At 40.9% G+C, this 26,015-nt stretch overlaps 2 protein-coding genes and 1 long non-coding RNA gene across 3 annotated transcripts; all 3 read left to right on the top strand.

Annotated features, from left to right (window-relative positions):
* Positions 1-1,157: 1,157 nt before the first annotated feature.
* Positions 1,158-21,615, top strand: LOC115919771 (NACHT domain- and WD repeat-containing protein 1-like). Its single transcript, XM_030973939.1, has 5 exons — positions 1,158-2,052; positions 15,833-15,980; positions 16,593-16,910; positions 18,318-18,552; positions 19,384-21,615. Exons 1-5 carry the CDS (start codon positions 1,764-1,766, stop codon positions 21,613-21,615), a joined length of 3,222 nt encoding a protein of 1,073 aa, XP_030829799.1. The 5' UTR covers positions 1,158-1,763.
* LOC115920039 lies at positions 6,368-9,611 on the top strand. Its single transcript, XR_004062136.1, has 4 exons — positions 6,368-6,544; positions 8,053-8,146; positions 8,589-8,727; positions 9,285-9,611. It is a non-coding gene; the product is annotated as an uncharacterized LOC115920039 (long non-coding RNA).
* Positions 21,616-22,010: 395 nt separating the features above from the next.
* On the top strand, positions 22,011-26,015 carry LOC580917 (uncharacterized WD repeat-containing protein alr3466-like). Its single transcript, XM_030973796.1, has 6 exons — positions 22,011-22,273; positions 22,604-23,000; positions 23,333-23,506; positions 23,965-24,175; positions 24,655-24,924; positions 25,289-26,015. Exons 1-6 carry the CDS (start codon positions 22,022-22,024, stop codon positions 25,524-25,526), a joined length of 1,542 nt encoding a protein of 513 aa, XP_030829656.1. The 5' UTR covers positions 22,011-22,021; the 3' UTR covers positions 25,527-26,015.

The raw sequence follows: 26,015 nt of genomic DNA, 5'->3' as shown, positions 1-26,015 counted from the left end.
TTTTAACAGCTTCATATTTTGACGGACTATTATTGACATTTTAATGTCAATAAACAGCTTATCAGCTTTCATCCTAATATTAACAAGCTTTTTTATTAGGCCAAAATGTTTAATTGATATTCCATCTAACACATTGTGAAAACAATTATTTTCCATACTTGTGAACGTGACTCTTGTTAAATGGCAGCCAGGGTCGAATAAACTATAATCAGTTATGTATCTTACTGTCTCGATTATTGGTAATAGGTCACATTTGCTCTACGGGCTAGGATACGGCGGCCGTATAATACGCCCCTGAAAGCAAGAGATACTTGCGGTGGCCTCAGGGTCACCCTAGGACATATCCCTATCTTTACAGGCCGTATGGGTCGATGTGGGATTAAAACGCGGAGTTATAACTATTTTCATTTCTAGGATCGCCGTAGCAATTAGACACGCCGTAGGCCCGTAGCCATGCCGTAGAGCGCTTCCACGGCGACCGTACGTCGGGCGTACGGTAGCCTTGCGTTTTACATACTCCAGGGGTGAAGCGGTAGCATCAGTCTGGCCGCACGGTCGCCTTGCGTCTGCCTTAGTATTTGTCAAAAAGCTACGGCCGCCGCAGGGACGTCCCAAGGCGACCGTGCGTTAACACTTCAAAGGCCGTACTGGCAGTCGCAGATTTTCTGTCTCCACAAATTCAGTACACGCCGTGCGGCTACCCTAACATATGTCACCGCTACCGTATGTGACCGTGGGAATGCTGCTGCGGTCTATTAATTGTTATTGGCCGTATATATTTTAGACCGCACGGCCGCCACGGGAAATGTGACCAAGGCGTTAGTAACCAAGAGTTGTTGTGTGATGAGACGATTTGTTTTTCTCCTTGTAGACATGAAGGAGGAGCGGAACAAGTTGACCAGGGAGGTTTTTCCAGAGCTCAGTCGCTACTGCCATGAAAAGAGGCTAGAGTTTGAAGTGGTCGATATGAGGTGGGGTGTAAGAGACAGTGCTACGGCTGTTCATCTGACGTCATTCTTGTGCCTCAATGAAATTGATAGATGTAAACGGATGTCTCAGGGACCATATTTCGTGGTAAGAGTTGGAAACAGATAAGAAAGTTTAATACTAACATGTGTGTCAAAAATATGCATATTTCATTTGGGTTTCGGCCGAGGTAAAATCCTTGGCCAACTCTGCGCGGCATCGTTTGTATCTTCGGATACCAACGTCCTTAGCAACGTAGAGAACGTTGAATGATGGTGTCGCTCGAGTGTTATGTAGCCTGTACAGTTGGTTGAGCGAGTACTTGATCCTGGGTAACGAACGGTTGTTCTATTCACGTCACAGTCATGCAAGCACGTAAATACTCGCTCTTGTGTTAAGTGACCTTGTCACAGGTGAAAGTGGAACCAGAAAATGGTCGTAATTACGCATCAGAGTTTGTGTTTGATATATGACTGCACGTAGGTATAGACATATACAGAGCGTGTGTAGAAAAACAATAAATTGACGAATATCAATGACTTAATTGTTCAAATAATTCACACAACCATGATTACTACCACCAAAGGTATTCACATTGCAAAGTCATGTGAAATCAAGACTCACGAAATCATGCTAACTACGGTGAAAATCAGAGCTCAACTTTGTCTGGCGGCCGAACAACATCCTCACATTGTTCTTATGAATGTAATCTACTTTATTTGTAGGGTTTCCTAGGCGATAAGTATGGTTTCCGGCCACTCAACGCCACCATTTCCTCAGACATTTTCGCAAAGCTCATGGATACCGTCTCGAAAGATGAAAGCACGAGCAAGGAGGATGTAGATCTCATCAGGAAATGGTATGTGGAGGACACCAATGCCATCCCGCCAGTCTACGTTCTCCAGCCAATCACTGTTCACCTTCCTAACTACTGCGACTCCAGTGATGTCCAGAAGCAGAATGCGGCAAGGCAGATGTGGTGGGAGGTCTTTGAACGGATGAGGAAAGTGTTTGATTCAGCTGCCAAATTGGCAAGACAGGAGGGTGTCTTTAGTGCAGATGAAATGCATGAACTTATAATGTCCGGTAAGTCATATTTTACTTCGGCGTAATAGTCAAATATATCCCATTATCAATTGAATAGTTTAGAGGGGGATGTACGAGGAAAACCCAAACAGTGATAGTATGTTGCTATGAATGAGATCAGAAAAAAATACCCAATACCCAGATTTGGAATCCAGTTTGGAAAAGAAACGTACATCACTGAACTCTGGGTTCAACTCCTCTAAGGTAGGTATCTTGTGAGGGTACCGTTTGAGTGCATTGTTTAGCCGTTTTGGGTCCAAGTACAGTCTTAGGCTCCCATCCTTCTTGACACTGGTTGTCAGAGAGCTGCACCATTGCGTGTAACGGGCGACTTGCAGTATTGCACCCTGCTGTTCCATTTTGTCAAGTTCACCCTTCAGCTTGTCACGGATGTGAACACTGTACTTCCTTCGCGGGTGACGGTCTATTGAAGGCACGTATAACACCATCATTGAGATAGAGAGTGGCCTCTCCTTTGAAGTTTCCCAAGGTATCAAACTGCTTCGGGTATGCTGCTTTGAGGTCATCAATTGACTGGATCGATGGGAGGTAGGCTTGTGTAGCCTGCACTGGCTGCCGCTTCACCTCATGGAGGGTTACCACCTCCAGCCTCTTGGATGAAGTGAGCCCAACAATGACTGGTCCCTTGACACTATCAACATACCACAAATGATCTGTCACGGTGATTCGCCATATGCAGAGTAGGACGAAGGACGAACGTCTTTCCATTGATCATCATACATATCTTGAAGTCTGCGTAGTGGGAGAACATTCCCACCTGCTCCGGTGTCGACATTGGCATGAAGATGGTGCTGTCCCTGAAGACGAGGACATCGGATGTCTAGCTTAGCATAAGCCTCATTCTACTCCTGCTCAACCGAATCGATGGTGATCACTACCATGTGGAAATCTGCTCCATCCATCACTATCTTCTTCTTCAGGTGCTTCGGTTTCGGCTTCGTCCTCATGTACACGGTGTCGGCCTCTGTGCCACGACTTTGAACTTCCTCTCCCTGAATGGGACTGCCGCTGTCTCTTGTCACTCTGCTAATTCTCCATCTGATAAATCGCACTCCTTGGCTTTGCTCCTGCACCGGTTCACAAAGTCATCAATAGTCTCGCCAGACTTTTGCCCGCATCTCATTAGTCTTTTGACAAGGCCTCGTGACTCTGGCTTTTTTCCACCCTAATCAGCGGCTGAGATGAATCTAGAGACCCGGTGTGAACGCGCGATCGAGTGGCGGTAGCTGCGCTACTCGCTCTGTCGTTCACTCGGGTATTCGCGATTCGTCTCTTTTTAGTCGCTCGGCGTCTATCAGACATGTGGCCTTGTTTAAAGGCTAGTATCTCATCAACTCCAACCTGTGGATCCTGAGATTTACTGAGACTCTCAACTGACCCCCAAACAGCCCCCACATTTTGTCAGGCTTCTCCTGGTCTTCTTCAGACAGACCATCCGTTTATTTTCCTCAAACCTTCATTTCCTAAGGCTAGTTTAATCTTAATTGCTTGCTTCACTGAATCTGTGACTTATCCAAAAGATAGAGTTCCATCTGTTGCTTAAAAAGCTTGAACTCCTCAGGACATTAGGGTCAATCCAATTCATTTCTGGATAACGTAACGGACCATGTTGTACAATTAACAATCTCTTCTTTCGTTGCAAACTAGTAAGGCAACATATAATAAATTAAACGCAATGCATGTAGGCTATGATGTTGCTAAATGTAACTGTTATGCCTCAGTCACACCTTTGCGTATTGGGCTTGCGTATTGCTGCGTATTGCCTGAACGCAGACATAGGCAGTCATACCCAATAAAGCGCAACGAAACGTGCTCACTGCGTACTCAATACGCAGACTAGCGCAAAGGCCTGCGTTTGCCACTCGCTAGTTTTAAAATTTTCTAAACTATCGCAAGCAAACGCAAGGTCAAATCACCTACGAGCGAATACGAGTGGCAACCAGTGAATGCGAGCAACAGCGAGTGGCTTAGCGCAAGTATACGCAACCATACACACCTCTTTTTTTGGAGCGCGTGTCACTGCCTATAGCTGCGTTCCCTGCACGATTTACCTCGACAGAGCTCGTTGTCATTCGCATGAATGCGCGTATTGTTGGGCTGTTGCTCGCCTACCACTCGCAGCAGCAAGAACTGTTGCAATTGCCGCTCGCTACGCTGCGAGTCTAGCTCGTACGCCGTTCGCTTTAGCTCTCTCTCTCACTGCGATTAGTTGCCTAGCACCAACCACCGTCGCTGCGCTTCATAACCTTAATAAATAAACATCATTCGCCTCTGCTTCTTCCAGCTGAACCAAAAGCTTAAGCTTTTGCAAGGCAGAGCTCTGCTGCTGGGCCATTTTTTTTTTCATTAGATTGATTTTTCTTGTAGATGTATACTCGTCAGAAGCCCGCAAAATGACTTTTATTTACACGCCGTCGCAGCCCAAACGAGCTGGTACGCTGTAAAGCGAGCTGGCACGCAGCAGTACGAACAACAGACGAGCTAAATCGAGCGAACATGCAGTGAGACGCAACGAGACGGTACTGATGCGAGCGGCCAGCGAGCAGCAAACGAGCAAAGAACCAGTTACATACGCACCGTGGCGAGCAAACTGCGTATTGAATCGTACTGCTATGAGCAGCAGCGAGCTATAGCGTGGTCATAGGCAACCGTAGACAGTCTTAGTACGAGCGGCATACGAGCTACCTACGAGCTAGATACGCAATAGTGTGACTGCTATCTTCAAATTTGCCGCGTATTGCTGGGAACGGCTGCGTATTGAATGATATACCTCGTACAGCGCAGCAATACACAGCATCATACGCAAAGGTGTGACTGAGGCATTAGTGTTACATAAATGACAAAAATATTATTTGTCCAAATTAAACTGAGTCCCAGATGGTCTAGCCCAATCCCCCTCCCCCCCCCCCCACTCCGAGAACGGACGGACCCCATGCGTGTTACCAAAATGTCCGGTAAAGGGGTACTTTTCGTGCGACAAAGTCCGGCCCGAGAATTGTAAAAAAAAAGGGGTGTATTAACTTTTCACCCGGACATTTCTTTAAAAAGGGGGTTTTTCTCCTTTTTTTTCTTCTCATCTCTTTGGACTCCTGAGAAATTATTCCGAATTTAGGGGGGTACATTGAGCATTTTTCATGATTTAGGGGGGTCTCTAAGGCAGGAAAAGCCCGCGGAAATGTTGGCAGTCCTCAGATAGGGGGTGCTTTCAAAAAGAGGTAACAAGCATAATATGCGTACCCTAAATAACACTGAGGGGGGGGGGGGGGGGGGGGCCCAATCTCTGATTTAGCACACGCCTCTTTACAATTTGTAACCAATCAAGAGCCTTTCCTAACTAGGCCTAGTCTTGTTTGTGGCAGTCAGTCCATCCAGTTTTATAAGCATCGGTTTCATCTACTAAAGTACTACTACTACTACTACTAGTCTGTACTCAGTTCCAGTCTATTCGCAGGTCTAGATCCTGGACTACGTTACCTCTACTATGCTGTCACAGTCATACACTCACTGGGCTAACGCTGACTGCACAGCTGCCTGGCCCACTGTAGTAGCAGTAGCGACGTACGTCAGCTCTGCACCATCCGGTCAAGTCGCAGGTCCCAAAACAGTCCTCTGTTATAGACTCCAACCAGGGCTAGCTAGATCTAGGCTTGGTCCTAAACTAATCTAGCTAGACTTGTGTCATACGTTTCAAAACTCAATGTCCAGCGTTGTATTTTAAAAACCGTCCATGTTGTGTAACTGACTGTAATTGTAGGTCTAATGTAGATCTCTATGCCCGAGAGCGTCTAAATAACTAACACATTAACCTGACCTAGTTCCCAGCGTAGTGATCGATAACTGTAATGTGGGCCCGAGAAACTCACACATCACACAGATAACGACATGACATATCATAATTTTCCATAAATGCAGCAGCAAAGCGTTCATAAACATGCACTATTGAGTCCATGTCAAGCCGCGTAACGGAGGCTCAAATCATCATACCATTCGATACCTGGTCCAGGCGCCAGAGGTCCTGCTATGCACAGTCCATGATCCAGAACAGTAACGTTGTATAGCTCATCGTCGATCCGCGCAGACGATCAAGCGCGTAGCCAGGACTTCATTTTAGGGGGGGGCGGTAGTGAGCACGCGAAGCGTGCGAATCACTTACAGAGCGCGCGTAGCGCGCTCCCTAGGGGGGAGGATCAAAGACGTTTAAATATAATTACTAGACGGAAAGCAGCACGCGCGGAAACCATGCAGACGAATGGGATTAGGCTCCGCCTCTTTTGGATCATTTGAAGACAAATAAGCTACCGAGGCGGCTTTTTGATTGGATATGAGCCTCATGAATATGTATTTTATCGATAGTATCGTTTAAGAAACCGGATAATATATTTGACCTCATTGCGTCACTTTAATTATGCAGATTTATGCACGACGCTACTACACTCGCACAAACTGAGAAGAGTTAGTTCATTGAGAATGGGTGAGTAATTGATTGAAATATGAGTAGATTAAGTGAATTTAGTCATCAATTTTGAAAAAGCTGCAATAGTCTTCGTGATGTACGGTAATTTCGTTACATTTGGAGACAGTTCTCAACAGATTTTTGGGGAAAAGACTAGTAAACTATTGCTCTTGAAATTGCACTTTGATTTTCATCGTCATGAAGTAGTTTGACTGCGGCTTGCTGTCATTTCACCCTAGTACTCCAGTTAGGGCCCCGAGGGTTCCGGCAGGCCCATCCCGGGGAATTTCGGTGCTCATTTGCATCAAGATCAAACTTTCTAATCAAGTTTTATTTGAGATTTGATCGTCATCATGAATCTATAATTCACCAATCACCGATTTAATTTAAATCTAGATTTAACGTTATACCTTAAAGTAATCTACGAAGCATGATTTTTTTGATAATCCAAGTGGATTAATTCTTGTTAAAATCTTTAGTAGGGTCTAGGCCTAGCCCTAGATCTAACAGTTAGGTCTAACAAAGTTAGATGTGGACTTGTGGCTTTACTTATCAATATCGGTGCCATCCGTTCGCTCAGTTGCATACGCGGTGCGTGTCAACTTTATTTAGACCAAAATTATCTGTGACCATTGATAATCAAACAACTCCAAATCCTATTCATTTAGATGTAGCCTAAACCTGAAACTATAAAATATAGATCTAGACCTAGAATCTAGATCTAGACCTATTTAAAAAACATCAACACTAGGATTTGTTTATTTAATATTTAGATTTTGTGTGGGTCCAGCGTGCTTGTCAAGTTGTCTAGAGCCTAGATCTAGACCCTAGCTATCAGTGGCGTACGCAGGATTTTTTCAAGGGGGGGGGGGGGGGTTAACATTTTGAAATCGGGCCAAAAACTTTGCAACAACTCAGCCAGCCGCTGAATAAGCGGGGGGTGGGGGGGGGGGAGTCATCTTATTTAGGTCATCCATTAGGATTTTTTTTTTTTGTTATTTAAAAAAAAAAAATCAACACTAAAAAAGGGGGGGGGGGTTCCAGAAAAAACATACATATAAAAAAAGCTCAAGGGGGGGGGGGGGGGTTAACCCCAACCCCCCCCCCCCTGCATACGCGCCTGACCCCTATTAATTCTTTTAATATATTAGAGATTTTTTTTCTTCTCCAAATTGTGCAGTTCATGTTGATAAATCTATTTGTGTAAGAGAAGACCCCTACTAGTCCACAATTATGTTTACTTATGTAGTCCAATTCTTCTTGTCTTAATAAACCAATTTTACTTAAGACTACTTTATATGTATAGGCCATATAAAGCACTTTTTGAAGCACAAGTTTAATCTTCCATTTAATTTTAATTTGTACTGTGGTCCATTAAATTGGAATGTTGATTTCCACACCATATTAAAATTAAGGCCAACCATGACATGAAAAATAGTTAATATGCTAGATCTATTTTATTTTGTTATGGAGAAAGGGACGCCTTGATTGTCATATCGATTTTTTTTTAATTTTTGTTCCAACAGAATGAAACTGATGAAGATCTGGAAGGAGTTAACTGATGAGTGGACATTAAAACATTTCTTATATTTGCAAGATGAAGCAGAAAGTCCCATGCAGGTAAAATGTTCAGGCTATTTAGCACACAAATATTAAATGACCACCTATTAATTCACTAAAAAGGAAATGGAACTAAGTTTTTGTTGACAGCGTATATTGTGGAGGTATATTTTATTCTGGTTCTGCACTTAGCACACAAATATTGATATCTTTCCTTTCTTTGTTTACAAAGGAAATTTGTCCTTATTTACAAGAGGTCCTGTGTGTAAAAGAACCATATCTAATGCACATTCAAAGCACTACATGATCATACATGTAGGGTATACACAGAACCCCTCATCACTTTTTTTGTAAGTGGTCCTTTCACTTCTTGAGCAATTAAGATGACGAAGAACACAAAATAAAATTAAAGAAAGCCTGTTAATAGGATGTATTATGGTTGATGTATATCCATTATTATCGCTTTTAAATTGAAGTACCTACATTGTTTTCTCTCATGTAGGATGATGCTTCTCTACAGTGGACGATGAAGGCATGCTGGTTTACAAACTCAGGAGAGGAACAAAGAACAGATATTGACGGATCATATCTAGAAATGCGGGCCTACTACACTTCATACAAGCAAGTGTGCTAATATACATGTAGGTACCCCAAATAAACTATTTTGGAACACATATCATGCAGAAAGTTATAGATCTGACAAAATATTTTTTCATTGTCCGTTGACTTGTAAAAGAATACTTGACTGAATATCACAATTGTGATTTAGATTAAAAATAAAATGTCAATATAGATGAAATAAAAGTCTACATAATGTATGTTGCAGTTGCATTATTTCCAGTACATTCTCTGTTCCAAGTTGTTTGGTCATTTTATGTCCCATACTTAACTGAGTATTATTCAATTATGAGCACAAGTTTACATTACAAGTACATTGTACATGTATTACTTATTTCATACCTTGTCTGATCCAAGCTCTAGCAGGCCTATCGTCTTAATGGAATCATCAGAAATAATCTAACATGAGCAGTAACTAGTCTTGTAGGAAAAATAGTTTAGGTTTGCCCACTAGAACTCCAAGTGAATTTTAGTCCTTCCTCTTTTTTGTCAGGGCAGGTATCAGGGTGTATGTTATTATTTATTAATCGTTGTTGATTTTCTTATACACTGTATCTTATTTTATTTTTCCATTCAACAGACTTGGGTTATCATTACAGCCCTTTCTTCTGAAAACTAGGCTACAACTTTATTGATGAATGCAGAAGACATCTACATGGGACTACCTCTTAAAGATGCCACCCTTATATAATGAAAGAGGACAGTAGATTTAAACTTGGGTTTAAACTTGAACATTTACATACTATTTATTTGTTACTTGTATTATATGTTTGTAGAATACCACATACAAAACTAATGAATTTATCACCTTGTCAACATTCAAATAATTAAAGATAAACTAATCATCAGTGAATAAACATTAACATTTTAACAATGTCAACTACCATCTTATAGGATGAAACTGAGGACTGGGCAGAAAGAAATTCCTTGAAAATTGAGTGATAAAGATCAGTCTAAATCAAAGATTGAATTAGTCAATGATATTTTAATTGTAATTATACATGTTTAAATTCATTTACCTCTATGGACTTCTGTATTAGAAGTTTTTTAGATTATTATATTATTGCTGCTTCAAGTATTGTATGTAAGAAGGTTTGAAAGACAACCCTCTAAATGCACTAAATATGAAAACTGCTAATCATCCATGCCTTTCGTATCCAAACTGCTAATTTTAATAGAATCATGTTTTTATACTTCCTAGCTAAAGAAAACATGGGGGGGGGGGGCTTGCTATCATCTTGTTGTTTCTACATGGACCATGAAACAGGTTGCAAAAGTGTAAACATATTATGTTGTTATATGTTTATATTAGAAGGATTTAGAAAATGAAAAGTTTTGAATTATAGAATTACTGTTGCTAGAAGTAATGGCAGTATTGATTTTAAGGGAAGGGGGTAGTTTTTCCCAGAGAAATTAACGGTATACCAATGTAAAATTAATACAAAAGAGAAAACTGTTCTTAAAAATAAAATTAGAAAGGACATGGGCCTCCTAACTAAAACCCTGGAAACACTTCTGGGTCTTTTTTTTTTCTTCAAATTCGAAATTTCCAGTGTTAAATTCCATTGTCTTACAAAAAATTATGTCAAGATGTTGAAATCAAACAATGTTTCACTTTCCAAGTTAACAAAATTGAATAAAATAATTAACATACTTTCCGGTCTCTCTGGTCTCTAAATTAAAAATGTTCAAAGCTCCTGCAAAGGTTGCAAAAAGGAAAAGTGAAGAGAATCCAATTGAAATGTGGACAGTAATGGAGTGAATATGGAATGGTTGATCATAGTTGATAACGAGTGCATGTAAATGAGTGGTAATAACAAGTACGACTAAAAGTGAGACGGAAAAGAACTGCAACAGGTTATTTAGTCAAGACAACAAACCTTCAGTTGCAGAAGATAATTTACGAAAGATAGAGAAAGAGAGAGAAAGGGAATCATTAAGGTACTACGATGAGAGTGGGTGGGGAAAAAACATCCACTGTGCCACATAATTTGTTTGTCTAAAATAAGGAAACTTTATACATCAGCATATTAAAAATGTAAAATCATAGCCAGAGAATGTGTTGTTATATGGCTTATAGCATCAGGGGCGTACGCAGGGGGGGGGGGGGGGGGGTGTGTTATGGGGGTTCAAACACCCCCCTTGGTATTTTAATGTATGTAAACCCCCCTAAAAAAACCTAAAAACCCCCCCCCCCCCTTTGTTTTTTTTTTTGTTTTTTTTTTTTATTAAAAAAAATATTAAAAAAAAAAAAAAAAAAATTATACCCACGGCTAACCTAAATAAGGTGACCTTACCCCCCCCCATACGTAAAAAAATGTCAAATTTTGAAATTTTGAGACCAAAAAAAAAAAAAAAAGTGTCCGCTTACCCCCCCCCCCCCCCCCCCCCCCCCCCCCCCCCCCCCCCCCCCCCCCCCCCCCCCCCCCCCCCCACAACGGGGCGACTTTTCTGCCCGCTGAGTCGTTGTGATTTTTTTTGGCCTCCAAAAAAAAAAAAAAAAAAAGTGTCCGCTTACCCCCCCCCCCCCCCCCCCCCCCCCCCCCCCCCCCCCCACTGAGCGACTTTTCGGTCGGCGCGATTTTCAAATTTTCGGGAGCAAAATATTTTAAAACCCCCCCCTTGAAAAAATCCTGCGTACGCCCCTGTATAGCATGTTTGATTTAATAAACAAAAACAGACCCAGTTATTGATAGACTAAAAAGGGAATAGATCGACACAGTATTTCTTATTCAATGAAGTTAAGGCCACTCCCCCATATCGCGATGCATCCTGGGTATGAGGGGTGGAGCTTAGCAAGCCTGAGATCTGTGAAACTGGATGGTTATTATTATTTTTTGGACAATAAAGAGATTTTCAGAAAAATTTATGCTGGAATAATAATAAGTAGAGGTGTAATGATGTTTTCAAAGGCTACTTAGTTGGCGTAAATATTCAGAAATGAATTATACACGCCATTAAAACCTTAAAAAAAAATAAAAAAAACACAACAACGAGTGGAACTTTAAGGTCCACTTCCCGATGCATCCTGGGTACATCAGCTGTTATACTGGTGATCGATAATACAAGTTCGAGCGCGTATTTCACCTAACGGTGATCGCATCAGAATATTCCACGCTGATTCGCTGAATCACTTGCGTTGCTAGCGCGCAGCGTGATGAATAAATTACCCATAATTCCGTACAGTAGATTATTTGACCTCTCTTATTACGCTGATACGCGCATTGTCTTTTACCATGTAGTGAACATCATTCCAGTACACTTTTCGCGGGGAGCATCCTACAGAATGCATAATTCATAAGGCTCATGAATTATGCAAGGTAGCTTATTTTGGCTTCTAATGGATCCGGACAAAATGGCGGAGCTTGGGGGGCCTGGGGAGGATGCAGGGAGGGGGGAGTTTCCCCCTCCCGCGCGAAGCGCGAAAGGTTTGAGGTTTCATCAAATTATAAGAGAAAGAAGACGATTCGTTGGACCGTTCTCGACTCTTAATCCTAGTAAATTCAGTTTCTGTTGACGTTTAATTAGGGAAAGAAGACGATTCGCTGTACCGTCCTTGACTCTTAATCTTTGTTTGAATCAAGTTCCCCTGCCTCCGCGCGTAGCGCGGAAGCTCTGAAGTTTTATTAGATTATTAAAGAAAGAAGACGATTCGTTGTACCATTCTCGACTCTTAGTCCTTCAGTTTCTTTTGACGTTTCATTAGAGAAAGAAGACGATTCGCTGTACCGTCCTCGACTCTTAATCCTTTTTTTTGTATCAAGTTCCCCTTCCTCCGCGGAAGCTCTGAAGTTTTATTAGATTATTAAAGAAAGAAGAAGATTCGTTGTACCATTCGCGATCGACTCTTAATCCTTGTCTGAATTCAGTACCCCCCTCCCCTCCCGCGGCCAGCTTTGACGTTTCATAAATTATTAGACAAAGAAGACGATTTGTTGTACCGTTCTGGACTCTTAATCCTTATCTGAATTCAGTTCCTCCCCCCCCCCTCCCCTCTCGCGCGAAGCGCGGAAGCTTAGAGTTTCATTAAATTATTAGACAAAGAAGACGATTCGATCGTTGTACCGTTCTCGACTATAAATCCTTTTTCTTCCTACGTCCTCTTCCTTTCTTCTTTTTTTCTCTCTTTTTTTTTTTAGGCCGGCGTTTTATTTTTTTTGGGGGGGGGGGCGACCGCCCCCACCGCCCCCCTGACTACGCGCCTGCAGATGATCCAATCAATATTTCGGCACCCGGCCGCAAATCCATTCAGAAGAAATATAAAACGTCTCAAAATCACATCTCCCGGACGTCTGGTCCGAGTAAACCAACAACCGTTGCCACCATGTTGTGTTATGGGGCATGGCCTAGGCTAATAAGCAAATAACTATCGTTGGTGAAGGTGATTGGAGAAACTAGTATCAGTACACTTCCGAGGCGATCTGGATGTAGCCATCCTTCCGAAGCGAAGCTGAGGAAAGTTAGCGTATACATTCAGATCGCCGAGGAAGTGATAATTTGCCATCACCTGAAACCAAAAGGTGATTAGATCTAGACCTATTTGCTTTATATTCCACATCGGAAACATTTCACAGGTAGGGTCTTATTAAATGTTTAGGCCTTGTTCTAGACTTCTAAGTTCTACTGCTAGTAGTAGACTAGGCCTACTAAAAAGATAGCAAGCATGATGGAGTGGGGGGGGGGGGGGGGGAGGGTGATCTACTTACCAACAATGCTTTTCCAAACAGGCTAACTCCATGAAAATTCCATAGGGCCTACTAAAGTACTAGCACTTAGCACAGCAGGTCTAAAATGAAACTGGACTCCAACTCCGAGTAAAAACTTGTCCAAGTCAGAAAACCACAAAAGTCCAACTGAAACTTTGTCAACTCCAAGAAAACTGTAATTAATGATGATGAAACACTAAAGGAATCGGTGTAAAAGTCGACGTTCTAAACGCGCAAAAGAGTCCAACGTCAGTCAAATATGTACACGAACAAAGGACTAGATTCAAGATCTAGCCTAGTCTAGTTGTAAATGTTTACAGTGTGTTTTGTTGAACTGGAATGTTAAGTTCCGGTTCTGATTTTGAATTTGCACATTTTTGTTTTTAACAGGATTAGAAACAATCGTTGACTTTTCCGTTTCAGCTAGCAAACGATCCATTTGACTGTTGGAAATATCCAAGAAATCATCAATATCATCATCATGTGTTGGCCTGTTGGGGTTTGAGTAGGACTAGTCTTAGGCCTACTTTGCCGGTCTGGCTGTCCGTGATCAGCCGCTCCTTCCTGAACTTGAAGACCAAGGGCTGAAGATATTGTGTCACTCATATTGATTTTTTGTTGGTCGCTCGTTTGGGCATAATGTTTGATGCTGGTTTCAGATGTATGTCCTGAAACAGTCATTGTGTCCCTTGAAGGAAATCCGGCACGATCAAGTGTGGTGATCGACATTGCTTACTAATACTCGTTTATTTAGTCAAGCACCCTGCTTCATTGCTGATGTCTTCATAACAGTTCCAAGAGTGTGAATTCCAATTCGAGCATGCATTGTCCTACCATTTGCCATCCTTTCGTGCAGATTCTCTCGGGTTTTGCCACGGATATGGCAGTTTCAGATTTAGTTTAGATTTGTATATATTTCAGAAGTGTTGCAACAGGGCACCTATTACTCCCAGGAATTTCGAACATACACAGTGGCGAATCCAGGGAGGGGGGGGGGGGGGAAGGCACAGGGGGCACGTCCCCCCCCCCGGCCAAAAAATTGTGTTAAAATCAGCCCTAAATTCGCCCAAAATGTACTGAAATACAGGGACGTGCCCCCCCCCCCCCGGCCCAAAATATAATTTATTTGTTTTTATTTTATTTAAAAAAAAAAAAGCCAATGGCTGACCTAAAAAGGTGACCTTACCCCCCCCCCCCCCAACGGAGCAAAATGTCAAATTAAAAATTTCGTGACCAAAAAAAGAAAAGAAAAGTGTCCTCTTATGTCGATGAAAACTTTACGTTGAAGCCCACATGGAGAGTCCTGGTCTAGACTGTCTTGAATCTTGTTCATGTCGGTTTCACTGACAGGAATATGATGTTTTACGCCGGCTTTCCCTCCTCCAATAGATTACACTCGACCAGACTTCGCAAAGTTGGTTTTCAACTTAATGATGTCTATGTCTCGCAAATTCAAAAAATGTCGCTGCAGACCATACCTCAAAGCCTGTAGAGATTTCTTACTGTATGACTCTCCATTTCGCGAATTCACACCAGCATAACATCTCCCCAACAGTTGGTCTAGTGCTTTCAAGTCCAGGTCGGACAGTTCGTCAACATTTATGTTTCTTGCAGCATCACAATAATCCTGGAATACTTTCAGGCTGGATTTAAGTTGTCGCTTTGTATTATTGCTTTTGCTGTCCACAAGAAAACTGTCTTATTGAGCCTCACTTAGGAGCTCAAATCTTACTTGTTCCGCCATTTTAGAGCAACAATTATTAACACTAACACTGTAGATCTAGGCCTTAACAACAGTAACGAACAGCTAGCAAACGAAATGTAGGCCTGCGCCTAGCTCTAGTCTATAGACTATAATTTATAAAATCAAATTTGTAATTCGCGCCTCATCACCGCGGTGGCCGCGCCGTGATCGCCTGCTGCGTTGAACTTCAGTAGAAGTGCGTTGCCCTGTGTAGATAGAACTTTTATCTTCAATGAAAGTGCGTTGCCCTGTGTACATAGGAGCCTATCTACACAGTGTAACGAACTTTTTGCTTCTCCCAGCAATGATGGGCGAACTATCTTTCATCACGTGATTTACTTTTGACCAGTCGTAGAGCAAGATTCTTTGTATGTGGAATATATTTCCGTTTACAATACGTGGTTAAACCATTTGGTTAAACCATCATAATACAACAGAGGACACTCGGCACTGAAGAAATCTTTTGCCGGACCTTGAGGGAAGAGAAATTTACGGGGTAATTTACAAGAGAAATGGAAAAATATCTTTTAGAGTAGAAGATATAAAGACTTGTCCCAAATAAGATCAGACAAATTCATTCACTATTTTGCCAATGTTGGAGTCACATGGAAGTCCGGGATGGAAGGACAGGACATGTTATGGTGTGAATGAAACAATTTCCCTGTATGATTTTTACAGTAACTGAAGATGAGATTCGTCATGGTTTGAAGGACAACACCAACATTGGTGATACCTGTATCTTCTTCACAAGGGACTTCAAGGGTATGGAGCCGGCTTTTAAGCAGAAAGCAACTTTGTCCATGTTCACTGACATTCAGACTGATGAGTAAGTACTTTTCCTTGTAAGGCTATTATTCACATATGAGGTTAAATATTATTTAACCAATGGTCAATTATGTCTATATCTCTACTTTGGACCCCCCCCCCCAAAAAAAAAGAAAAGAATATATATGTATTAATGCCATCCAGTTGGACATGAGGATACAAAGAGGATACATGAGTTAGAGATATTAGCTTGATTTTTAGTAATGTTTGAAAATTCTTTCTCACAGAATTCAACAAAACTTACACTGAATGTTAAATGGGAGGGAGCAACGACAGTCCTCTACTTCATCGGTATTATTTCATTGTATATTGATGACGGGGTACCTGACTCCCGGGCTACTCAAGGAAAGTGCATTTAAATCTTTAATTCCTATTATTACGCATTTCACATTCATGATTTTCCTTTTCTCTTTGATTCTGACATTTGTTCATGTCATAAATGTAGTGGACCATAAGACTAAACAGGCTGAAGACACTGAACTTTTTTTCTTTTTTCGGGGGGGGGGGGGGGGGGAGGGGGAGAGCAATTTGAATAGAGTGAGTTTGCCCCCCTGTAAAAGTCAGAAGACATTCCTCTTACATGTTATGGTATACTTCCCCTTTCACTCTGCAGTGACAATGAAACCCTTGAGTTTGTGGATCATTCCAAGACCTTGCTCACAAGACTGAAGAAGGAATACATCCCCAGTGTGGTCCCAGCAGAAGCACTCAATAGCTTCACTCTACCTTGGTGTGAAAAGGGCATTGACCCCATCGGTTGCCCGGAGCATGCAGAGTACCTGGGACAGATGTGTGAGATCTTTGAAAGTAGGATGAAGGCTATGATAGATACGAAGCTGGAAGATCAACGGTCAAAGTTTGTAGATCCAGTGAAAAGTGAATTACAGAGAGAGCTTCTTCATCATGCATCCTTTTGTAAAACAAAATGCAGGTTTGTGATTTGACAATATATTTGCAAACAAATAGAAGTTTGTAATGTACTTACATATATATTAGGCAGAGGTAAGGTAGAAATAAAAGTATTTGTGATGCAATCTTCTGTATGCAAGATATGGCAATGCAAAATTGAGTAAAGGTAGTTTTTTAACATTTTCATGTCGTGAAAATGGTTAAGATGTTTATATAGTGTATTTGGCTTTACAGTGGAAAGAAATACATCCCCAAAAGTTGTGTTCAAAATGGGCAATTTGGTGAGAGAAAACTTGATGTACATTATTTTTTTTAAGAATGATAGGATTTTAGCAAAGATTCTAGCAACCGGGCTTAGAAAAGTTCTCCCTTTCATTATTCACGAGGATCAGACTGGATTGTTAAAACGTAGATAATAATGTAGGTGCAAATATTCGTTTTGTTTATAAACTCAATTGATTTGGGCCAAAAATACTCAATAGGAGTTATAGTTTTTTCGATTGATTCTGAACAAAACCCGTTGATTCGATAGAATGGCATTTTTCAAATATAGTATAATTCAGGTGTTATTGTGTTATTTGGTATTTGTGAAAGAAATGGGAGGATGGGTTGAATTTAAATCCAGAGAATTAACTTCAAAGGGAAGAACGTTTTGTTACAGCGTTCAAGACCGCTTTAGATACACAAATTCGAACATTTTAATTTAAATTCGTTCACCGGAGAATTGCTACCAACGAATTTCTCTTTCGTATTGGCGTAAAGACCTCACCAAAATGTATTTTTTTGCTAGAAAGATAACAAAAATTTAATGCAAATGTTTTTCTCCTGCCTAATTGTAAATAGATTTTGGACCGATGTTTACAAGTGGTTATATAAGCTAAAAGCAATTATTTTACCTCTTTCTAAAGTAGATATCTGTTTTGGCGTAAAACCTGGAAACATTTTGATAAATACAGTTATATTTTATGGTAAATACTTTAATCATAACGAAACAATGTTTTGATAAAATGTTGGTTTTCAGTCAGTGTCAGACAGATATACTACCTTGAACAAAATTGAAAGAATTATTGCTTTACGTAAAGAGAAACTTCATGTTCATCTTAAAAAATGGAAGCCCATAGTGTACTTTAAAGGACATTACTTATTTAAATTAGCCTTCATCCATTTTCGTTAACATTAATGATTCTGACTTATATACTATATGCAAGTTATTAATTTGTAAAATGCATGATGAAATGAAGAAGCAATACAAGTAATTAAAAAAAAAAGAAAAAAAAAAAGGATATGACCTCTGTTCAACAAATGGTATTAACATTACAGATACATGAACACTCATTACTACAGTAATACATATGGTCATATTTATAGATCACATAAAATCTTTTAATTTCCCTTACCCCATTCACTCTTTACATGTCATTTGATACAGTGCCTTCCAAGGTAGAGAAGTTATATTAGCATCCATCAGGTCTTACCTATCTTCAAACCTGTCCAAGCCCCTGGTCGTCCATGGTATATCAGGATTCGGCAAGACGTCTGTCATGGCCATGGTTGCAAGGCACTCAAGAGAGTGGATAGAAGGATGTATCACTGTCCTAAGATTCCTTGGGACATCAGGCAACAGTTCAACCATCCATGCCACATTGAAAAGCATGTGTAAACAGGTACGGACAGGTCTTGTATTGCTTCCTGGATTCCTGGATTGTGTTAGAGCCAGGCGCGGATCCAGGATTTCTAAGGGGGGGGGGGCCATTTTTTTTTTTTTGCTCCCGAAAATTTGAAAATTTGCACCCCCCCCTTGAGCGCCAGGGGGGGGGGGGGGACCCATCCCCCAAAAAGCTAAAAATCACGTGTTTTGACACGTTTTTTTTTCTAGGCGCCCCCCCCCCCCCTGGATCCGCCACTGGTTATAGCCACTATCAAGATGCGAATTTCAAATCTCTGGAAAATACTGTCGTAACTATTTGAATTTATTAACAATAAGTTTCACATGTTGGTGATTTAGCATGTTATGATTTGTATACATTTATCGTGTGTATGGGTTGTGTGATATAAGACAAGCTACTCGAGTTTTACTTTCATTACCCCGGCATTAGTCGAGAGGCCCTGTTGAGGCGCTCTGGCATTCGAGGAATTTCCCATTGATTCACCTGGGTGGAGAGTGGCAGAGGAAATGATTTTCTTGCCAAAGGACATTTCATTCGAAACAACTGTGTATGGAAAAATTATTAGAATATTTCAGGTACAGAAAGATTGTGTTTTTATGTATATCATGCTTATAAGAAGAAGATCTGAGTTTTTATTTGGTTTCATGAAAAAAAATCTTTATTTGTTTATAATTAAGTATTGAACAAAATTGTCATGCATCTTATACAGTTTTAGGGTTAAATCATGATTACAATGGCAAATGTAATCAGTCAGAGAAAGTAGTTATTAGTAAAGATTGTGTCCCCTCACAGTCACCTTCTTATGCTCATACTTGTTGTTTCCAACAGATTTGCTTTGCTTACGGTGCCCCGCAACCCTCATCCGATCATTCAGAAGACTTTTCAGAACTGGTGCAGCTTTTCAATAACTTGATCGAAACACTTCCAAGCAAAGATAAACCTCTATTGCTGCTTTTCGACGGTATTGACCAGCTCAGTTCAAACAACAATGCCCACAAGATGAACTGGCTTTTAAAGTCTTTACCAAAAAATGTCCATGTTGTGGTGTCCATGCTGCCCCAGGAACACAACATTCTAGACAACATCAAGAAGACCCTGACAGACCCCAGTTGCTACATTGGCATGGAAGTTGTAGGTGAAGAGAATGGCATTGCTATCATGGCTGGCTGGTTGAAGGAAAGAAAACGAAGGCTGAATGAGGAACAAGTGAGAGTGGTGAGGGAGGCTTTCAGGAAGTGTCCTCAGCCACTCTATCTGAAGCTTCTCTTTGAGGAATTTGTAAAATGGCCATCGTACAAGACAGTAGCAGATATCAAGCTTCCTATCACTGTAGTGGATGCTATCAACAACCTGTTTCAAGAACTAGAAGAGCATCATGGGCTTATCTTTGTAGCACATGCGCTCGGTTACCTGACTGCAGGAAAGAGTGGTCTTACAGAAGCAGAGATAGAGGATGTCCTTTCTTGTGATGACAAAGTCCTCAATGACGTCTATCAGTACTGGGATCCTCCAGTAGAAGGGGCTGTTCGCATTCCACCATCAGTCTGGAAGAGGTTGTATCAAGACATTGAGGAGTTCATCACGGAAAAGCAGGCTGGTGGCAAGACGGTGATTGCTTGGTACCATAGGCAGTTCATTGAAACAGCTGAAAAGCGTTTCCATGGTGATCCAGAGACCAAAATGGCCAGACACAAAGTTCTTGCAGATATGTTCCTTGGAGAATACAGCAGAGGTAAAATCAGGCCAATTCGACTCGAGAAACGCAATAAGGATTTCCACAATGCAGACCGTCTTGTCTCACCGCAACCCCTCATGTTTGGAGAGAGTGCCTTCAATCTCAGAAAGCTGCATGAGCTTCCTTTCCATTTGATGCGATGTGAGATAATGAATGGAGTCCCTGAAGGTATGGTGCAGCATATCATGTACAACTTTGAGTGGATTCTGACCAAGTTAAGAGCCTTCAACTTTCTGGAACTTGTCAATGACTTTTCAAAATTTGATGAAGAAAGTGGCATCCTTCTTGAGGCCTTGTACTTGTCTGGAAGTAATCTGAAAGAAGACCCTTTCTGCTTAGCAGGCCAACTTCTTGGGAGGATGTATGATCTGATGGACAATTACTCCAACATTAGAAAATTGCTTGGAGAAGCCAAGGCATGGGTGAGGACTACCCATCATTCTTTGATCATTCCTAGAGGAGCATGTCTGATCCCCCCAAGAGGACAGTTGAAGACATCATTGGCCGGTCACCCATCCAGAGTAGAGGCTATTGCTTGCACTGGCAAAGGAGATGTCATTGTAACAGTCTGCAAAGACTCCAATGGCTACCCTATGGCTAATGTTTGGGATGAAGAAAATACAGAGCTCATACACACTCTACGAGTCAAAGCAGGAAGCAAAGCATCTGGGGCACTGTCCCTCGCCATCAGTCATGATGATACGTTTGTCATCTTCGGCTGTCAGGTGTTGGGAATGTTTGAACTCACCAGTGGGGAGTGCATCTGGAAACTTGAGACTGGTGAAAACCACGCTATCAGCTCCCTTCAGATCCACGAAGATGGAGCATTAGCCATTGGTGGATCAGAAAAAGGGTCAAATGTCTGTATCTGGGACCTCCATCGTGGACAGCTTCTCGCTAAGCTAGAACATCCCAAAATTGCTAACTTTGCATTCTTTGAAGGTGATGCTGAGGTGTTAACTGGTTGCCAGGATGGTTTCTTCAGGCAATGGTCCATTACATCCAAAGAATGCCTTCATTCATTCCAAGCTCACAAGGAAAATGACATGAAAGTAGTTGCCCATGCCAGGTCCATCCAAACCATTGTATCAGGTGACAGCAATGGATCCATCAGGATATCAAGGTATGCAGACAAACCAAGTGCCCAGAGCAAGGTCCTGGCAGGTCACAGGAAGGCTGTCACTTGTCTTCTAGTGTTATCTGATCATTTACTTGCATCTGGGTCAGCAGATTTTACTGTTCGTGTCTGGAACATGACAGAGGGCACAGCTGCCTTGAACTGTAAAGGTATGTCTAAAGCGTGTATTGATCAAATGATAGGATGATTGTATGAAATATGCTCAAACAACATTTGCTCCATTGATATTTCTAATACTGCATCATCAAATGTCTAATGTCTAATGTGACCTTTACAAACCATAACCTCTAACAATTAATTGCATAAGAAATGAAGCTTTTAGAAGATGAGGAATGTGAAATCACTAATATACATATAGGACAACACAAATTATGAAAGATACACACATTTACATTTTCTGTGTTTTTTAAAGAAACAATAAATGAACTTTAAATAACTCCTATTTGTCAGAGTCAAAAGCCAAAGAACACTTTGAGAAAAAAAGAGATGACACCGAATTGAAAAATACCAACACTCAGTGCCATCACCCCCATAAAATAAAATATTTGCTGAAGTTATTGATGGCATTTTTGTAATTAACAGGGCATGATGGCATGGTCACTTGCCTTTGGCATTGCCCGGCAGACCCCAACGAAAGCGATTCCAAGTCCATCCTGGTATCAGGTTCTAAAGATGACTCCCTGAAGGTTTGGGACCTGGACCCTAAGGATGGTCGGAGTCCTCTCATCACAACCCTGAAAGGACATTCTTCATGGATCTCAGATGTAACAGGAACAAAGAAGAGAGTGATTTACTCTGCGTCAAACGACAAGAGCGCCAAGATGTGGGTTTATACTATGCAAACCGTAAGTATCTTCACTGAACTTTACCAAACTAAAAGAAGTTTGTACAAACACTGAATTGAACTGTTTCTACAGAGATGTAGAGAATGGGGATGAGCAAAGAAGGTGAAGTTAGATGTTGGAGGAATAAAAATCTTATCATTATTGAGATGATGCCGCAATGAACTAGAAGCAGGTAAGTCTTGTGAAAATACATTAGGAAAAACAAAGATAATCAGGAGAGTTGATAATCCCATATTAATCTTAAGCCCTCTTCTATCATGTAGATTTAGCAAATCTTTTCTAACAGATCTGGCTTATTGTGTGATCAACTACCACTCTATTTCATTCTAGGTGATTAAGAGGGAGAGACACAACGACCATGCATTCGTTGTCAGGTTTACTCCTGATGGGTCCACAATTATCACCAGTGGACCAGAGGGATCCGTCAAGTTTTCTAGTTTCTATGACTGCCATGTGTCCCGCCGTGAAGAGGGATACATCTCCAAGCTGGTGTTCAGCAGAGACGGCAAGAAGATGATTGGTGCATTCAAAGAAGAGGGGCGGCTTCGTGTCTGGGATATGAACAAATCAATGGATGGAGGTGGAGATGTCTTTGATCTTGAAGGTCATGAGAAGGGCATCCTATGGTTGGTGGTGGGGAAAGATAGTGAGGTTGTTTCTGCTTCACAGGATAAGATGATTAAGGTGTGGAACGTGGACACCAAGACGTGCAGGCTCACTCTTACAGGTAAGACCCCATGAATGATTCTGTTGAAAACAAAACCTGTGCGAGATTATTGTTTCCCTTGAAAGGCCTCATGTCTATAAAACCTTCTACATGTCCTGTCACTTTGAATGATTTTCTCATTGAAACATGTAATAAAGAAATCCAACTGCTTAAATGTTTGAACACTGCATTTCTTGTCTCCCTTCAAGTTCTTATTTACATTTACAGGTTATAGTACATTTATTTAAAAATGTGTTAATTTTTTTTTCTGAAGAGCGCTTTCTCATTGCGTATCTTGTTTAATTACTTAACTAAAAAACACATTTTTGTAAATTCTGTCTTCGCCTGAACAGAACATGAAGCTCCCGTAGGACTAGTGAAGACACTGACACAAAAGGCAAACACCTTCATCCTATCAGCAGACAGCGAAGGAGTGCTCAAGTCTTGGAAATATGACACAGGAGAATGTCTGCTTTCTGCCAAAGAGCACAGAGCAACAATACGATGTCTCGCTATCTCCCCAAATGGTAAGTTTAGGTGTCATGGAAGCACTTCCTTTTCGATCATCACCCTTTCAAAATCATCCAAAATACCAATGAAAGCATGGAGCTTGTTCATCATTGGTGATGATCAAGATCAAGATCAGATAGTTGGGCCGGATCTAGTCAAGTGTTGTTCTTAGTTATTGTAGGGGTTGAGCATATAATTTCATAGATTCTTTTACTGCCAGAGTTCTTATGTCTTAACTGTCTTTTAAGCATATATAGTTTTGTCCTTAGATCTACATGGAATATGCTACATGTATGTTGGATTTTGCATTCCAAGATTGTATTTTTGTTGAAAAGTTTGTTACCTTTTGTTTGGGACTTTATTCAGCCTTGCTGATAGTTCCACAGGATTACCTAGAATCCATCAAAATAAGAATAAGACCATTCTTTTCCTTTTCTCCCTGTATAAGTTCTTTCATTTTTTATTCTACGTGTAGGTCAGTTTGCAGTGACAGGTGCCAACGACAAGCAGATGATCCTATGGTCACTTGCTCCAAACACTTTTGGTCAGGTGGTCAAGCGTATGCCGGTTCATACGTCAGAGGTCATCTGCTGTGCATTTACGCATGACAGCACCAGGGTCGTCGGGGGAACCCACGCCGGTGTGGAGCAGCTTCATGTCTGGGACTTCATGGCCAATAATGACCAGTGAGTAATGGAATATTCAGTATTGAAAGAAAAAAGCTTACCCACAAATTAAAAAGAACAATAACTCTTGGTATAGAGTCCATCAATTGATTGACATTCTGTAAGTAATACGTACTTGCTGCAGACAAAACTTTTATGTATCGTTTATATAAGAATTAACCTTGAACATCTTGTCAAATTATCTATTTGGGAAAGAAATGGAAATAATAACAAAGTGAACTGCTAACTATTCATAGAGAAAGAAAAAAGCCAAAGGAGACTTGGCTGAATATCAACATGCAGGCCCACGACAGTTGTCCTGTACTAGGCAATCAGACACCAATCTTTGTCAAATTCCCATTAGGAAAATATGCAACCAGGACGAGTTCCCTAGATTGCCTTTCCATCTAGTAGTGAAGTATTCGAAGGAGATACTTTTAATCTCTATTATTTATTTATTTGACAAAGAAAGTGTGTGACGAAAACAACTTTCCTTTCAGACTCCTTGTAGGTCACAACCACGCCATCATGGATATTTGTATATCATCAGATGACCAGTACTTGGTGACTGCATCCCGTGACTGCACCCTCAAGGCGTGGCATCTTCCTACCCTGCGGATGCTGGCATCCTTCGATTGCAAGTCCCAGATCAAGTATATAGACCTGGTCTACAAAAGTGAGGATCGCTATCGGCTAGCAGCAGAGAACAAATCTGGAACTATTTTGATTCTTGATTTGCTACTTGAGAAAGCGGATAGATCTGATATCAGGTTTGTTGCTTACGCTTATAAGGTTAATTTAAAGATAGCATTATTCATATCCCATACTTTGATGGAATGATAAACCATTGGCATTAAATTGTGTGTAATATTTTGGCATGTCAATTTGATACACTATTAAACCTCCTACCTTCTATCCTGCTTCTACCCTCACAGAAAGCTAAAACATAATCATAACGTAGGCCTAACCTTATATCTTTGATGAAATAAGGCCCAGAGCATATGTCACCGAAACGAATGTGGAATGACCCATCCAGGACTTGCCCATCTTATTCATAAATTTATATTGAGAAACTTCAATATAGTTCTTGTGCATCTATTAAGAATGAGATCATGTTTTCACTTCTTTTGATAGCCCTGAACCTGTCACCCAGTTCACCAAGACAAACCAATTAAGAACCTCTAAAGACCATCAAGGCAATGGATCTCACAGTACATCTTCAAAGAAGTCCAACAGTAGCTCAAAGAAGAAGAAGAGCAAAGCAGCGTACCTTTTATTCCTTTTTGTAATGTTTGTTGTACTTAGTGTGTTCGTTTATATTCTGTTAGATTTGACCTTGTTGGGTTTGTTAAGTTATATTCTGTGCTTGTAGTACATATTGTCTAATGTATATATATGGAAGGGTTCTGCCTCGAAAGGCCAATGGCCTAAGCGGTTCCCTTCCCTATTCTTGTTCTACAATAATGTATTGCTAATATATACATATTATTTATGTTCTTAATGGTACGTGGAAAATAAAATTTGAACTTGAACTTGTTTGCTCTACTGCAAACTTTTCTGAAGACCCTTCCACTAAGATGGCTTCTCAGAACCTGACGTTGTTTATCAGAATGTGTTCTTCTTGATGCTGGTAATGGTCAATGATGTCAGGAGATAAAGTGTACCATTGGCTCTCTGAGCCTTAAGAGGTAAGTCATTCATTGTCGTCCTCGTGCCCTGCATCCTTAAACGTAAGGGCGACTTTCTCCAAAGCGATCTTCCTCAAGACATGATAAAAGAAGCGGATGGCCTCTTAGTTATAGGATATTTGATGACATTTTGATCGTATTTGTTTCATTATAATAGTAATAATATTCTGGAT

The sequence above is a fragment of the Strongylocentrotus purpuratus genome, unplaced genomic scaffold (assembly GCF_000002235.5).
Source record: "Strongylocentrotus purpuratus isolate Spur 01 unplaced genomic scaffold, Spur_5.0 spur5_scaffold_7, whole genome shotgun sequence".
Taxonomy (NCBI): domain Eukaryota; kingdom Metazoa; phylum Echinodermata; class Echinoidea; order Camarodonta; family Strongylocentrotidae; genus Strongylocentrotus; species Strongylocentrotus purpuratus.
This window is presented reverse-complemented; position numbering and strand designations above follow the sequence as displayed.

Excerpts from the sequence above, each read along its gene's own strand:
- LOC115919771 (XM_030973939.1), top strand. The coding sequence starts at position 1,764 with ATGGATACCGTCTCGAAAGATGAAAGCACGAGCAAGGAGGATGTAGAT. Across the intron at positions 15,981-16,592 it reads ACTGACATTCAGACTGATGA|TGACAATGAAACCCTTGAGT; the intron begins GTAAGTACTTTT and ends TTCACTCTGCAG. Across the intron at positions 16,911-18,317 it reads TTTTGTAAAACAAAATGCAG|TGCCTTCCAAGGTAGAGAAG; the intron begins GTTTGTGATTTG and ends CATTTGATACAG.
- LOC580917 (XM_030973796.1), top strand. The coding sequence starts at position 22,022 with ATGGTCACTTGCCTTTGGCATTGCCCGGCAGACCCCAACGAAAGCGAT. Across the intron at positions 22,274-22,603 it reads GGGTTTATACTATGCAAACC|GTGATTAAGAGGGAGAGACA; the intron begins GTAAGTATCTTC and ends ATTTCATTCTAG. Across the intron at positions 23,001-23,332 it reads GTGCAGGCTCACTCTTACAG|AACATGAAGCTCCCGTAGGA; the intron begins GTAAGACCCCAT and ends TCGCCTGAACAG.